General features: G+C 42.3%; 1 protein-coding gene across 1 annotated transcript in view; it reads right to left on the bottom strand.

The window, feature by feature from the left end:
• si:dkeyp-19e1.3 (TBC1 domain family member 10B) overlaps window positions 1-10,667 on the bottom strand; it is a 34,655-nt gene extending 23,988 nt beyond the window's left edge. Inside the window, exon 1 of the mRNA XM_056281852.1 lies at window positions 10,527-10,667. Coding sequence (XP_056137827.1) covers window positions 10,527-10,587 — 61 coding nt within the window. The 5' untranslated portion in view covers window positions 10,588-10,667. The remainder of the gene's footprint in view (window positions 1-10,526) is intronic.
• Window positions 10,668-17,483: the final 6,816 nt, after the last annotated feature.

Here is a 17,483-nt window from a genome sequence, read left to right as displayed (position 1 = left end):
ATTATTTATTGTACTTAATGCAGATTAGACGCATCCTTTCTGTTCTTGCCTGATCTTGTTTTACAGCTGCATGATGTCACACAAGTCAAGACTTTAGTGACAGACTCATTTGTCAGGCTCTGCCAAGATGAGAGTGGGTAACTTCAAGAACGGTCTTGGACCAACTAAAGTTGACATTTTCTTATTAATGTTTCAGACTGCGGACTGTGAGCCATTTTTAATCTTTGGGTCGGTCAGTTCATCAGCATTAAAGCTGTTCTGTGTCCTTTTTAGATTCCAGCAGTCTGCTTCCTGTGTTTAAACCACCAGATGGCTGATAATATCGAGTTGAGGTCAGGGAGCCAAGGAAGCTGTTGACTGCCACTCCTTGAACAGAAGGCTAAAGTGGTGTGAGACCCTAATATAACATGAGCAGCATTTAAAAAAAATCTTTTTAAAAAGTGTCCCTCAACCAAAGAAAAAGAATTCCGCTTGAAAAAGGTTAACATTTTCCAGACTTAGCATGTGTAGTCAGCAAAAAGACCATGAGTAATACCACTGGGTGGCCAGGTCAAACTAACAGTATTCTTATTTGGCCAGTGAGTCAGTCACACAGCTGAGGTCCTCCTCAATAGTGCTTCAGTCAAAGAATGACGCCTCATGTCTGGTTCAAGGAGAAATAACTGTGAATGAGCTTTCAAGTGGTGACTGGAAAGGTGGGTAACCATGGTGGTGAACAGTAAGTAAATGTATGCAAGCCGGGGTGGATGGGTACTAAATCAGCCACAGATAAGGTCACTGACGAGGTGGGGGTGGGGGTGTTATGTCTTCTTAACTATAGTACACCAACCCACTTGGAAAAGAGAGGGAGGAGTGGGGGGGTAGCAAGAAAGAGAAGAGGTAGAGGGGCAGAAAATATAAAAAGTTAAAGCCCACCTTGCAAATTGTGTGAGGGAGGCTGTGAGAAAGTGGGAGATAGTATGACAATGAGAGGAGCAGAGTGCTACTTAACAGCATTTCAGAAAGGATCTAAAATCTAAAGTTTAAAAATGAAAAATTTAGTTTAGCATTTAAAGTTTAAAATTTAGAGAATCTAAAGTGGAAAGCCACAAGGTGGAGTAGCTTTCCTATACAGACAGATTCTGATAACTTGGTTGTTTGCAAAGACGTAGATCTGTGACTGCAAGGATGAGGCCTGTATGACATAATTTCCTGTTATGACACAGGCCTCTAAATCCTATGTTGTGTATAAAAGCCCTCCATGTGCCGTCTTAACCACAGATAGCACGCAGTGTTCTGAGTCACATCTATGTAATTAAAGCATACAGGAGGTACAGCAGTCCAAACTTGGCTCAGCTTTTCCACAAAAAAAAAAATCCGCTTACAAAGAAAAAATAATAAAAATGATTACTCGCCAGCCAGGTTATTACATAGAGTGGTCTAAAGTTTGAATGACAAGTCTTTGGTCAGGTAGTGATAGCAGGGCAAATAGTTTTATTGCAGACACATATGGATAGCTGGAATTTTCCCCCCTCTCTCTATGGGTATCCAGAAGACCATGCTTCCCCAGTGTTTGGTCTTGGCAGGAAGTAAACAATGTTGAAACTGACTGGGAAAGAAAAGTCTGACAGAATGTGATTTATTAATGCCTGGACTGCCAATACTATAAATAAACAGTTGCCCATATAGAAAATGTCAGCTCAGTAAAATAAATATGACTAGGATTAAGTTTACAAGATACATGAAACCTACACTTTTGTGCCGTCAAACTGGTGAAACACAATTAGGGAAACCTTTCCATCTGGGATCTCAGGTTTAATCCTAGCAACAGCCACCATCTCTTAGTACCTGGTCATGGACCACTTCCTGTGGCTGTCTGAGTGTTCTGAGCAGTTTGACTTTACAAACTCCAAGCTACAACATTATATGATAAATATCCTCATTTAAATTGACTTGATAACTATTTCTCCAGAAATGTGATAGATGTGCATAGCTATCAGTGCCTATCCCCAGTAGCGGAAATGATGGACAGTGAAACAACTGAGGTGACAGTGGAAACTCTACCCAGCAAGAACAAAAGAACCCCATTGATGGAGGAGGCAAAGAAGGCAAAGAGGGAGAGTGATAGCAAACAGACGTAAAACAAGTGTGAACCTCGGACGGGCATTCAATCGATAGAACGAGCTCTGGTGTTGCATCAAACTCTGACTAGGGGGAAACAGAGTTCAATACAACACCAGGGACTTGAGAGGGTTCAAAACTGGCATTTATACCCCTTTCACACCAGGCAAAAAAACCCGCTAACATCCACTTTTGGTCAATGTAACATTGACCACCAAAGGCGGATGTTAGCGGGTTTTTTTGGGGTATCAGTTGGCATTCTTTCTACTGAATCAGTAAGTAACACAACCTGTCTACTTATTAATACTACCAGATGTTTTACTCTGCCTTTGTCATGCACTGAGATCCGGGTTTCTAGTTCAAATTGGGATTCTTACGGTTGTTTCCTGCTTTGGACAGTAGCCAGGCTGCTTAAAAAAAAAGTGATCCAGGTGTCTTTGCGACAGCGGCGCAAACAATAATACCACTTGGAAACGCTTGGGGGGGGGGGGTTGGAAAGTTGTCTACAGCAGGTTTAAGTGATTACTGATTTTTTAAAAAAAGTAAAATGGGACTCCTAGTATACCTGGAAGGCCGTTTATATAGCTGGGTGGCCCACTCAAGTAAAACTTGTGTGGAAAAACGTGCGAAACCAAATGCCAAAAAACAATGCAGGTAACACAGCGTTTGAAAAAGAACAAAAGTTATTGTGGCTAGCGAGCAGACATGGCTGAGTAAGTTCATCATCACCAAATTAATGACTAAAACCCAGGTTCAACCATGTATTTTTTTTCAATGCAGAAGAGTTCAAATTAAATAAATCTGAAATTTGGAGGGGTGAAAATGCCACTGCAATTACCACATAAAGCCTAATCAAAGGCAAGTTTGGAAAAAAAAACAAATAAACAACCTTCGGATTGTAACCAAGTTTGTTTGCATAATTCAAATGTCAGACTCTCCACATCCTTGATTCCTCTGGCCTGTTTTTTAATCAAAACTGAGTAGCTGTCAGATTTAATACAAGGGATTAGTTAAAGGCAGAGTAAGAATGAAGGCTGTGATTAGGCATTAGGCAGTGGTCTACAAGCAGCAGGAGCCCTGGAGAGATAAAGACAGAATGTAGGCTACACTGGATGTGAAAGGGGGTCATGTTGTGTGTGTTTGTGGCCTCTGGTGTGTGTGTCTCAAATAGACAAGAGAGTTTATCTGAAGTCATCCAACAAAATGTGTTGTTCACCCAGGGAAAACTAACCAAGACAGAGGCTTTCCAAGGACACTCAGCTCCAATCCAGAGGAACCGATTAATCCAGCACCGAAATCTGAATTTGATCATCTCTACGGAGGAATGTTCCTTCATACATGACACAAACATATACTGAAACAAACACTCTCCACAGACTGTCGATGGCGTGACAAGGAGAAGAGCCGACAGATGCTGAGTTCTGTTTATGCCACTGAATGATTAGTTAACGCTGGGTAGTCAGCCAAAAGACAACCATGCTCTGCAGCTGGATAAATTTGATCCTTTACCTTATTCAACCCTGCTAACCTTAACACGGACCACAATCCAATACTCTGTCCAACCAACTGCATCTCCACATCAAGTTCTGTTTTGATTGATTTGGCATACACTGCTGTATCAAGAGTTTTATCCTAATCTTGGTTTAATCCTACGGAAAAAAACATATCATACATGATTAAGTTATGTGAGAACAAGTGTCACTCCAAACCTCGCTGCATTCTGTACCACCAGATTCCATATGGTGAGATCAACTTGCCTGGGTGCAGATACAGCAACAGAGCAAATAATGAGTTGCTTTTTCACCAAAATATAACATGCCACATCCTTGGATTTAAATTCATTAATTCTGACACCATGCTAGAAGAGTACGAGCACCCACAACCTTCTGATTTATTTGCATGGGAATGGAGGGGGGGGGCAGTAACATCTCTTACAATGCAAATCATTTGAGTAATTATTAGTCATTAGTACAACTTATGATGGTGAATCTCAAGGAATGCTTTGCTGTGTATTTCTATTGCTATCCCTGCCATGACACAAGTTTTGATGTTCTGTGTAGGCCTGCGGTGATGGTTGAGTTGAACAAGTATATCATTCCAGTTCAGCGGAGGAAGGATCCTAACAGCAACCACATGGCTCCAATTTCCACATGAAAAAGTCTCAAAGTCCCAGACGGCTACAGAGCTCCAACTTTTAATGGGTGTCAGACACCATGTGCACGTGTGCAGGCAAGCACACCTATCTAAAAGAGGCAAAGAAAATTAAAGAAACTAAATAAACTATATTGCGAGACAGATAGCAAAAGAAAAACTCTGTGGTGGCAGTAAGCGGTTTATAGGCAGGGTCAGGGGCCACAACCTGGAGTAGATGTGACTATACAAGTGGAATTTCTTACTAGAATTCCAGGTTTCCTTGTGCCCTCTTTGTATAGACAGCCAGGCAGGCCTCTCTGCTCATGGTACTGCAGCTCCTGTTTCAGGTCTTGATAAGAGGATATTATTCCTGCCGCAAACTTCAGTCAACCTCAACAGCTCTTTTGTTCATTTCCTCTCAACACAACAGTGGTCTTGCAGTTAAAAACAAAGTTATGTTATAAAGGGGTAGCTCCCGGTGAATGGGGATGTCACTGTAAGTCACCCCACAGGAAATCCAGGAAGGCTGGACAGAGATGTTTAACAGTCATTCCATTCTTTAAGGGAAGGTATGGAACCCCGATGGGACTCTAGATGTACAGTGGAGCTGCTCAACTTCAACACTATAGGCTAGAAATAACGGAAGCTCTGGCAAGGCCCGGGTATAAGCTACCAATTAATTTCAAAGAATGAACTGTAGACAACTATGACTGAGTAGTATAGATAAATCTTCCTACACTAGAAAAAACTTGCATCAAAATTTGAGGCCAAGTCTTACCTTCTGTCAGTTTGGCATCTTAAATTGTGTTGCACTTTACTAACTGATGCTTGGACTCAAGGCACCAAAGCCCAGACATTGTAGTCTCCACCGTACCTTTCAAACCATAAAATGACAATCGCCAAAGCCCAGTTCTACCACACGTGTTCAGCAGGTGCCAAGGTGTTGACAATGGCCAATTGTTTACTCTGGCCCTGGTGCTTCCTCTGAGGGTTCTTACTTAAGCAGCCACTGAGTGAAGAGAACAAAGAATGACAACAGTATTTTACTTAATCCACTTTAGACAAAGCTGAGGTCACTGCTTAAACCATATAAACTAGGAGACATGCAACGTATGCAACCTCCCATCAAACAAGGTTGACTGTGAAAACATGTCATGGCTCTGTCACTTTGACAAACCAGCCACAGAGTCTCCCTTTTGAGAGATTCTCTGTCTTTTGTAACCATCTATCCCTCCCTTTCCTCCATTTCCCTGTTTCTCTAGTCTTGGCCATAGTGTTTGCATTTGCAAATAAAAGATAGCATTGAAACATATTCTGTGACCCGAGGTGAAACATCCCAAAAACAGACTGGGCTCTCGGCTGGTGGTGGTCGGGGGGGGGGGGGGTAGCTTGTCGTGCTCATAGGCTCCTATGAGCTACTCGTCAGTGTACTGCCACGGTCACTGTATCTTATCATTCTCCCAAGGCTGAGGACGCAGCCCGAAGACTTGCCCCCACTCCTCATCCTCCCACAGTCCAAGACCATCTCACCTCCCCCTCCTCTTTCTGAAAAATTTAAGAATAAAATGTCGTCTAAGTAAAACTGACCCAGCCTGAGAACCTAAGGCCAGCACCCAGCTCCCTGCCCTCTCTTTTCCACTACCTAGAGAAGACAAAATATCTAAATTTAACAATGACAGCACAAAGCCTTAGAGGAGGGAGCCTAGGGCCAGCCAGAGCGAGACCTTTTTCCCAGAGTGGCAGCTCGATTTGGAGGGGTGGCTGTTGGGAGGACAGATATGTCAGGGGAAAAGTATTCATAAACATTAAACCACAGGACCCCATTGAGAAAGCTATGTTCTCATGAGTGGACCCTCTCCCTGATGATGGAGTCATAATACAAGCATCTAATTATGAAGACACTGGAAAACTAGTAGACAGAATTCAAACGATTTGTGCGGTTGGTTCAAACTTCAAAGGAAGTTCTGTAACCATTTGTTGCAGTGAAAGGTCAAACTGTTGTTAATACCTGTTGAGGAGAAACACTAGGGATGTCCACAATAACGAGGTCAAAGTTATGGCTGAGGGGATGAGGCCATCACCATGCTGATATGTACCATTCCATCTCTCACCTTGCCATTTTTCAAAACAATCCTAACCTCTTAAGCCTCTGTGTCCAAAATACCAATCCTCCACAGCAATACCAGAGCTAACAACTTAGGGCATCAGTTTTTAACCCACAGAAAACTAACATCTGATATAACATCTACTGTTTATATACAACTACAATCCCCTCATCACACCACACAGTACAGCACTGGTCTGACATTAAAGACATTAAATAATCCATCAAGGAAAAGCACAGAACACATGTTGCCAAGGGAAAAATGACCGGAAGCAAAGTGAACTGGCTACAAGTCAAAGGCTCAGTGCAATGTCTGTTAGGTCCACTGATCTACACTCAACCAACTTGGTTATCTGGTTATTTATTTGGTTATTATGCTAACATTATTTTTGCTGAAAAGTACAGTAACAGACTATTACTAAACATAAGTGGAACAAGACCTTAAATTGCAGGAAGACTGCAATTCCACCATGATTTAACAACAATGATCAAGTATCTGCAAGGAACTCAAACATGCAGAGGCATCTAGAAAGGATATAAAGTAGGAACAGACATGGTAGAAGGGAAATTCCAAGTTAGCCTAATTTAGACTTGTGCCTGAGTAGCTGTAACAAAACAATCACATTATTGGGCTTCTATTCCAATGAGCTATCTCCCTTGACCTCAGTCAATGGCCTGGTCAGTTTTGGGTCTGGCTGACAATCTATTTACAGCATTAGCAGAGTGCAGAAAATAGGGTTCGCTAATTCATAGACAAGTCTGGCAAATTAAACATAAGCAAATGTTAAACTGGCTTTTGACAGACGTGCACTAAGCTAGTCAAAAGCAGATGTCCTACATATACCTTCACTGCTGAATTATCTCACATTGTTGAGCGATTTTAAAGTGGAATAAAGAGTAAGACTTTTAGTTACTACCAATGTGCACAAAAATTAAATAAATATCTTAATGCTAGTATATATTCACCATTTCGCCTCCAATTAAACTTGAGATCTAACTGTCCTGTAGCAGAAATATTTCAAAATGTGTTCCTCTTAAAATTAACTGACTCGGTGACTTTCAATTCTGTCACACTGAGTAAATAAGTAGGTAAATAAATGAATAAATAATTCCTGATGGTATTAATATTAACAAGAAATTCACTTCTATGTGCCCTATGCATTGCCTTTGTGCACTTCCTGTTGACACCTATGTCCCATCGGACTTGAACCTAGTTTTTTGGCACTTACATTGTTGCCTCCTGACTAGATCCTTGCTTGTGTGGTATTAACTCTCAGATGTACGTCGCTTTGGATGAACATTTGTGTAAATTGCAAATAAAAAAAACAAAAATCGGTGACAGCTGAATGCCGTAGTTGCATTGCCTTTATCGTCACCTACAATGTGAACTGATATGTTTCTCCTCAGTGGAGCAAGCTACTTGGCAAATACAGATTGGTTATCTAACCCTCCCACTGACACAACTAACCATTTCGCAATGCTGTTGAGGACAACAAACCAAATTAAGAAAAAAAATGGACTAAATTTAAAAAAGGACTAGCAAGAAATAGGCAGACCCCTTCACTCATAGGTGTGAAAACAATACAAGGACTCCAAAGCTCTGCCGTGCATGTGGCTCGTGCCTTGTTAGGTTTATGGATGGTAGTAAGCTCATTTTTATGGGCACATTCAAACCCCTGTCCATTTTCCACAAATAACTGTCTAGTTTGTGACCCTTTCTGAAAGTGAAACTGTAGCTGGGTCCAACTTTCAATGGCTCTAGCATGTCACACACATCACTATTTTGTCTGGACACAACATCTAGTGGGAGAACCCCACTAAAATCCATTAATCTCCCACTAAATGTTGTGTCCAGATGAATTGATTCACCATTCTGTGATTTCCTTTCCTGGATTATTGAGCATGCATCAAGACATCACTAATTTGGCTTTTTTTCTTGGCTGGGGATGCAGAATGTCTACATTAGGATCATACTTTGGCTAGGTGGTGAAAAAAATGAACAAAGTGCAGGCAACAAACAGTAACAACCCCAAACAGTATGCTCCTACTCTTTAAATAAGCTAATTAATTTTAGTTGGCGAGGGTGTATAAGGGAAATATCTCACACATCTGACAAATTTTTATCAATATGGTGCCTCTACTTATTATGGCAAGGCATCCCATGTGGAGGATGATTTCATTTATTTCATAAATTTTGCCTTAAGAGATCCTGCACTGTTATTAGCCGGTTAGAGAGAGGAGGTTGAGTAATAAAGGACTCTTCTAGTTTCTATAGGGTGAAACGATCCCTAGTTTGAAATGCAACTCGTAAAATGATAAGGAGACCACCCCAGGCAGGACAAGGTAGGTGACAGAGAGAGAGAGAGAGAGAGAAAGGAGGCAACAAAAAAAACTCGTCTGGTTCACTTAACAGCATGGCAACAGTGCAGTCATATTATTTCCTGATGTGTGGCTTCCTCCTCAAGCAGTGAGCACGGTCAAGTGTCACTGAAGGTCAAGATCTGTGCACTAAAGGAGAAACAGTGTCATAAAGAAACTGTAGGACAGTGGTTTAAGTTTTCTGAGGGGTGGGTCTGGAATCAAAATGGAAATCTCCATATTGATGTCATGACATTCTTCTTGGTTGGGAGCATCTAGGATGTCCAGTACAGATCATGAATTACATTCGTATCAACAAAATGACTTACGTCAATACTTCCTCCCTTTACTTATAAACACTCGTAAACACAAAATCAAAACAATTTAGAAAGCCCCACGTCACACCTGTTTTCAAGAATTTGCAAAACATCTGTGACCAAAAATTAGTTTAATCCCTCAATCCAACCCTACCCCCCATAAAACCATGGGGTGGTAAATGACAACACAAAAATGGACACAAGGGACTCAGAAGATATGAAATGCAAGTATGATCCTATTGGATCCAACTCTCTCAATCTCTAAATCTCTCTCAGACATGACTGGCAACCTCCCCCACTCCATGAGGTAAGCCATTGGGATGCCCAGTTAACCATCCAAAAGGGACCATGCATGGAATGGCATGCCGACCAGTTAGTGGCCTACTTTTAAGCACTGGAACATCTGTGGTGTGTGTGTTTTGTGTTTGGGGGGGTGGGGGTGGGGAGAGGGTGTAGTGAAGAATCTACTAACTCTCGTTAAGAATACAATGCCTCTTTGTTGTACCAACAAAATTAACTGCATTTGCCCAATGACGCCCTGCAAAACAGTCGAAACAAATTGGTTGCTTCCTGTTGAGAATGGTGGAATTTAATTCAGAGAACTGTGGCGTTGACAAGTTACACTTCAGACCAATCAAAATAGACAGTTGAACAATGGTAAAGTTTTGGTTGAATTAAAATCAGTTCGCTAGAAGCAAGAAAGGGAAATGGAAATTATTGCTGTTTCCCAAGTGACCCTTTAATTAAACGGCTGCAAAAACCATGAAGAGACATTTGGATAAAAAAAAAAACACACAACACACAATAATGGGTACGATGATAGACAATAAATTCAAGAGACATCCCTCAACAGATACTTTGCTCATTAAAGCCAGCCATCGAAGATTTGTACAGACAAAAAGCCCAAGTAGGATGAGGCGAAATCAGCACTTTTCGTGTCTGACATTAACAGCAGTTGATTCTTTTCTTTTCTTTTCTTTTCTGGGGGGGGTTTCCACTTTCAAGGTAGCTGAAGCAGAGTCGGTAACTCTCCCTTCCTTTCAGTTATGAGGCGCCGTGCGTCCAAGCACGGCAGAGTAAACAACGGCTGAACTGATAAACCAGCGTTGACGATTTATGCCGCCCTGTGGAAAATGCTACTGTAGCGCGAATCGATAGCAATCTAAGCCCAACCTCGCCTCACCGTGCGCAGAACCGCTAAGTAGCACATCTCGATAGATCGCACATATCGACGGAACACCGGAGCTAGACACTACCGGTCGACAACGTTCCGCGATGGATCCGACGCTTCTTTTTAGTGTTTTACTCCGGCTGTGAATCAGGCTATTCGGAAAAAGAACAAAAGGAAGTAGTCGGAGACGTGTGTGTGTGTGTGAGGGGGGGGTGAGGAGAACATTTCTTTTGTGGCAACCCACCGGTTCAAGTTAGTTTCCTTATATACGAGAGCCGACGACGGCAAGGAAAGGATGCGAAACGCTAGCTAGCTCGCCGTGGCACACACCACCGTGGCTTACCTTTCGGTGCGACTTCTCCTTTGCGCTGTGCTGGCAAAAAAAGTAAATCCTCTACTCTCATTCTCTTCCATCCATATTGAGCGGTCACCTGGATAGACTGCGAGTTTGCCGACAGTTGAGTCCGGTCGACGGGCGGGGAGCGCGCCCCGTCTCCTCCTATCGGAGTCTGTGTGACAGCGCGGTGCACGAGCACGGCAGAAGGCGCGCCCCCCCCCCCCCGTGCAGAAGGTGTAGCTTGCATTAGTTGCCGTGCCTGCTGTGTAAAATCTCTCTCTCTCTCTCGTTTGCGAGTCGCGGTTTTCTGAAACTGTCCCTGCATTATTTTATTTTTTTACTTGTGCTTTTTTCCTGAACACAAAAGCAAATGAGTCCTGCCCCTGCTCTCCTGGACTAATTAACAGGTTCCCTGACCCAGGCCCCCACGGAGACTTACTTTTGCCGTTTTTATTTTTTTCCAATATTTATTTTGTATTTTATTTTATTTATTACTTTATTGATCCCCGTGGGGAAATTCTTCCTCTGCATTTAACCCATCCTGGCTGTGTAGCTAGGAGCAGTGGGCAGCAGCTGCCGTGCAGCGCCCGGGGACCAACTCCAGTTCGTCTTGCCATGCCTCGGTCCAACCCAGGCCAGGGGCACAGAAAGGAGTATTAGCCCTAATATGCATGTCTTTTTGATGGTGGGGGAAACCGGAGCCCCCGGAGAAAACCCACGCAGACACGGAGAGAAAATGCAAACTCCACACAGAAAGGACCTGGGAATGACCCCCCCTCCCAAGTTTGGACAACCCCGGGGTTCGAATCTAGGACCTTCTTGCTGTGAAGCGACAGCGCTAACCACTGCGCCACCGTGCCGTGTTTATTTTTTATAAATCATAATATAGATCATATCATAAAGAGAATAATTTATTCCCTGTACCAACAACGCCAAGCTAAATTCCTAGTGCATGCAATACACAGTACAATAAGAGTATGTCCGCATCTGGGTCTGTTATAGTTGGATACGCTGTCGAGCATCGTCACCTGCTGTCCAATTTTACTCACTGCACCCTCACGGACCCAATACCACACACACACACACGCCGTGCGCGGACTTGGGGGCACCCCAAGTCCTACGCCCTGATTAGGTTTAACAATGGGTTTGGAGTGGTTAAGGTCCGGAAAACGAGTTGACCACCGCCCTGGTCGTCCCTGGGAAACGCTAGTGTCGAGGCGCTCTCTGTTTGCTCAGGGCAACCAAATTGGCCACACTTTTCGAAGTTGGCAGATTTTTAATGATACACCGGTGTTGTGAAACTGTTATTACTGTTTTATTTTAATCTTCGATGATGACTGCTCTCATGAGAGATACATTTATGGGCAGAAATTATAGGCAGAAATAATTTGGGGAAAGAAAACTGAATTTGAATCACAATTTTAATTTGAATTTAAAAAATTAAATTGAAACATAATTTGAATTTGTATTGTTTAACTTGAATATTTGCATTGGAAAAACGGAATAGCATAATTTAAAATTGAATTTATTAGTTTGGAACTGAATTCCAAACTATTCAGTACTGTCAGTTGTCTTGGGTTTTGCTTTCAACGCCCAATGACCCTCTGCTCAAGCCATGGGTGATCCTCAGTTCCAGTGGCCAAGTGGAGTGTGCATGGCTGGCATTGCAGGGTCCTGCACACATGTTGGTGTTCTGTTTAAAATTGAAGTAGCAGCGCGGATACGGGGGACCAAGACAGTCACTGATGTTCCAGCGGCCAGCCTACTGGAAGATGCACACTAGCGAGGACATAGTCCAAGCAGTAGTGGGCTACAAGATCGACTTCTCTGGTGCAGCTAAGAAGAAGGCACTCGATAAGTGCATCAGAGGAGAGAGAAGAGTGTCAGGGATATGGACTAATGTTGGCTAGCCCTAACCTGAACCAAAACAGTGGAGCACAAGCGTGTTTTTGTATTTATATCTCCCTTATATATTGCTGGACACAGAAACTTTTCTTTCAATAGTTCGTCTTTAATTTGCATTGTTTTTTTTGTGGGGTTTTTTGCCTTTTTTTATCTTAATTGACATGGTGTACAGAAGAAGTTGCGCAGAAGACACAGTCGCTATTTGGGCTTTTCAGTGCAATAGCTTTTCTGTTCAGTTTTTATCTTTATGCATGTATTATATTTGCCTTTTGTATTTTACTTGAACCGTTGAAAACATAAGCAGACGATACAGTCACTATCTGGACTTTTCTGACCAATAGTTATGTCAAGTTTTTATCTTTATGTTTTTATATTTGCCTTTTCTTATCTCAGTTGTACTTGAAGGATACACTGCCACTTCACTTCTATTACCTGTTGTATTTGCACTACATTGGTACTGTGAACATAACACATATTTACTTCAGCGTTGCACTAATCAATATTGTTACACAAATAAAGTATTCTGATTCTGAAATAAAGAGATTCAGAATTGGAATAATGCTCCATCATTTATTATGGTAATATGTGGTATGCAGCATATGAATAACACTGTTAATGCAGTCTATATCACAAGGGGGTTTATGTTAAAAGTATACAGTTTAACTAGATATTTTCACAACAACAGTGGGGCTTAAATTAGTCACGGCACAGCACACAGACATAATCTTGTCAGGGAACATCATGTCCTTGCCTTCACATGGGAGCACCATGCTCACTGGTATGGTCTCACTTAGTATGGTGTACTTGGTGCATAGACATCCAATCACTCTCTCCACATGGATCCTGCAAATCAGTTTTATTTTGTTATGTGACCACAAGACAGCCAGTTACGGATGTATAGATGTTAAATTATTTTGCCAGATATAGCTTCTTATACCATGGTAACAGTAAAAACTCATTTGTAACTGGCTGGACAGTGCCCATGATCACTATAGAGCTTGCTAAACTTTGTGCAGATTACAGCATACATTGACCAGATATAATCTCCAAAAGAACACTGGGTTGTTTTATTTTGCCTCTCCCCGACTTGTACGTACCTTCTTCACTTTCTCAAGTCACCATTTGGATAATGTGAATAGACCAACTCTCACTTCTATCACTAAAGCTGATCTTCATTGATGCAATTCAAGCTAGCCTTTTTATCAAACATAAAGTCATTTTGTCTTGTTGCAAACGTTTGATTTTAATTTAAGATAATGGCACAGTCTCATTATCTATAAAATTAATAGCCTAATGGTCACCCCGTCTGCTAGATGTCACGCCCACAGCGCCAACCCTCTGCTGACACAACTATGGACTAAAGTAACAAACATTAATCAAAAACCAAGTTTCTAACTTACGCCATATGAACAACATTAATGCTACGTTAAACTACATTGGCAAATATTTTCCAATTTGTATCTACACATGCTGGTAGGCTAATTTAATTGTAAATATTAGAACAGCCAAAATGTGGAAGGTAGATGGTAGTGGGTTTTGTCAAAATCATGGAAATGGCTGTGGTGAATATATATTTCAAGAAAAGGGAGGAACACAGAGTGACATATAAGAGTGGAGGAAGGTGCACACAGGCGGACTATATCTTATGCAGGAGGTGCAATCTGAAAGAGATTGCACACTGCAAGGTGTTGACAGGGGAAAATGTAGCTAGGCAGCATCGGATGGTGGTCTGTAAGAGGACTAGGGTATCAAGAAGAGAAAAAGTGAAGGCAGAGCCAAGGATCAGATAGTGGAAGTTGAAAAAGGAAGGCTGTTGTGTGGCGTTAAGGTAGGAGTTAAGACAGGCAATGGGTGGTAGTGAAGAGTTGCCGGATGGCTGGGCAACTACTGCAGAAAGTGAGGGAGACAGCTAGGAAGGTACTTGGTCTTTCATGCGCACAGAGGTAGGAAGACAAGAAGATTTGGTGGTGGAATGAGGACGTACAAGAAAGTATATGGAGGAAGAGGCTGCCGAAGAAGAAGTGGGATAGTCAGAGAGATGAAGAAAAGTAGACAGGAGTACAAGGAGATGTGGTGTAAGGTGAAGAAAGAGGTGGCGAAGACAAAGGCATATGGCGAGTTGCATAAGAGGTTGGAGACTAAAGAAGGAGAAAAGGACCTTTACCAATTGGCTAGACAGAGGGACCAAGCTGGGAAGGATGTGCAGCAGGTTAGGGCAATCAAGGATAGAGATGGAAATGTGCTGACAAGCGAGGTGTGTGTTGAGGAGGTGGAAGGAGTACTTTGAGGGGCCAATGAATGAAGAAAATGAGAGAGAGAAGGTTGGATGATGTGGGGATAGTGAATCAGGAAGTATGGTGGATTAGCAAGGAGAAAGTGAGGGCAGCTATGAAGAGAATGAAAAGCAGAAAGGTGGTTGGTCCAGATGACATTCCTGTGGCAGCATGGAGATGTTTATGAGAGATGGCAGTGGATTTTTTAACTAGATTGTTTAACACAATCTTGGAAAGTGAGAGGATGCCTGAGGAGTAGAGAAGAAGTGTACTGGTACAGTGTAGTGGTAAAGTGTACCATATAATCTGAGTAGTTTACTCAAGGCAGTGCTTTATTCACCCACCACTGCTACATGTCCCACCAAGTACTGTAGACTCACTCATTGTTGTCCAAATGAAGTTAACTAATTGGAGTTTCCTACTGGTTATGTTTTGAAGGTAAACAACACTGGCCAACAGCTTATTTTTACAGAGGAAATCCATTTTTACCAGTGAAATGCTTTCAATAATCTTTTTGGCCCAGTCATAGGGGGATTATCAATCAATGGGCCCCTGGGCACAGATGCGTCCCACCCTCAAGCGCTGGGATTGGCCAATTTGCCGGGCGAACGCGAGAAAGTGAAACGAAATGAAGATGAAGAAAAATTAATACTGTGGTGATACACATTTGAGGGTAGCTTCACCAGGGGCTGCTGCTTCTTTAAGGCAGACATTTTAGAGTGCTGACGTAAGCACTGCTTGGGGTTTCCGGGGAGCCATGTTTGCAGCAGCTGAGCGGTTAGCTGGTTGCCACGAGAGATTGTGCTGTATCGGTGTTGTTATGTGTGGCGAGTAAACGGAATTGACTCGACTCGATCTCGCCATCTCCTCATTCCTGCACTCCCACAATATTGTCCAGGAAAACTTCACTGACTATCCACGGTTTAAGGTCAGATTAATTCACAATAAACATTATTGATAAGTAGATTAAGTAAGGGATAATGCCTGACGAGGTGTCCATTATAATCGACGACGAGAAACGACCGTGGGCGGTTAAAATGACCGCCGGCTTTTAAACTTTATATTCTGTTGTGATGATACACAATTGAGGATCGCTTCACCAGGGGCTGCTGCTCCTTTAAGGAAGACGTTCAGAGTGCTGACGTAGGCGCTGCTTTTCCCAGGAATTGGAACCATGTTTTCTGCAGCCTAGCCGTTAGCTTGTTGCCACGAGAGATTGTGCTGTGTCGGTGTTGTTTTGTGGCGAGTAAACGGAATTGACTCGACTCGATCTCTCCGTCTCCTCATTCCTGCACTCCCACACTGTCAAGATAAATACCCAATTGAGATATTAATGCATTACACATGTTAGTATCTGTTATGAAACTAACTGACAACCAAAATTAAAATTTTAACAACTATAATACTATTTTTAAACAATTTAAACTTCAGAGAGACAACTTGGAATAGCGAACTTGGAATAGCAAAATTGAAAAAGTGAAAATATTACCTCAAAAACAAACCAGAAAACACAATTGCTAATCTAACAAACGTAACAAGGCCTATAAAACCTGAAATGTAAAACAAGAACTGAAAATATCAAAACAGTCGCAAACAACATCCGGAACTTAAAAACTACTAGAATGACCGTGGGCGGTCATTTTGACCGTTGCGGTTTTTAAACTGTTGTGTTGTTATTGATGGCGCCCTTACTCATTGTATTACGGTCCATTCGGATGTGACGTCGCCACGTTCTCAGTGTGCGACAAGTGTGTTGTGTGTGTTGTAAGAGCCGGTAGTAGAGAGCTAAAACCTGCTGTATTTGCCTAAATAAATATGCATAACATTAAAGGCTAAAGAGTAAACAGTCAAGCTTTGCTTATCCTCCATACGCAACAAGAAGATTGCGCACCCCAGCTCAACAGGTTATGGGCCCAGGCAGAGTTGGACACAAGCTAGCATTCCGGAAGAAGTTTAACGCGAAGTATTACACGGAAGTTCTACAGGCTAGTGGACCAGCGTGGAGATAAGTGAGCGTTTATATCACAGAATTTCTTAACCTGTGTTTATATTATCGGAAGAAGTTTTACGCGACGTATTATGCGTTAGCCAATGAAGCTAACAAGCTAGCTTAGCAAAGAAAAAGTATAGCAAGCTAGTAGGCCACGGTAAAATTAGCGCGTTAGCAAAATGGCAAGCGGAGCAACAGGAGTCTTGGCACCGCAGCTTTTGTTCGACGGCTCCGAGGATAAGTATGAACTTTGGGAAACAAGATTCTTAGACTGCTTACCTACTCTGAAGCTAAAAGAGACCATTGTACACGAGCCCACCGGCGCTAGCGAAGAACAGTTAGCTGAAGATAGGAGGAAGAATGCTGATTGTATGCTGAGCTAATAAGACTGATAGATGATAAAAGCCTATCGCTGATAAGACACGAAGCTGCTGATGATGGCAGGAAGGCTCTGATAATACTGAAAGAACATTATTCCGGAAAAAGCAAGCCGCGGATAATAAATCTATACACGTTGTTGACCAAGCTACGCATGGCGAATAACGAGAGTGTTACCGACTATGTAACAAGGGCGGAGAACCTCATTACGGCTCTGAGAGATGCAGGCGGGACCACGAGTGATGGACTGATTGTAGTCATGATACTAGGCAGGCTACCAGACTCTTAAGCCGCTAGCCGTCCACATAACACAAAACGAAGATAAAGTTACGTTCAAAGACTTTAAAAGAAGACTATGGGTCTATGAAGAGGCAGAGAAAATTAACACGGCAAGATCTACGGATAATGTGATGAAGA

This window comes from Lampris incognitus, chromosome 6 (genome assembly GCF_029633865.1).
Source record: "Lampris incognitus isolate fLamInc1 chromosome 6, fLamInc1.hap2, whole genome shotgun sequence".
In the NCBI taxonomy this organism is placed as follows: domain Eukaryota; kingdom Metazoa; phylum Chordata; class Actinopteri; order Lampriformes; family Lampridae; genus Lampris; species Lampris incognitus.
This window is presented reverse-complemented; position numbering and strand designations above follow the sequence as displayed.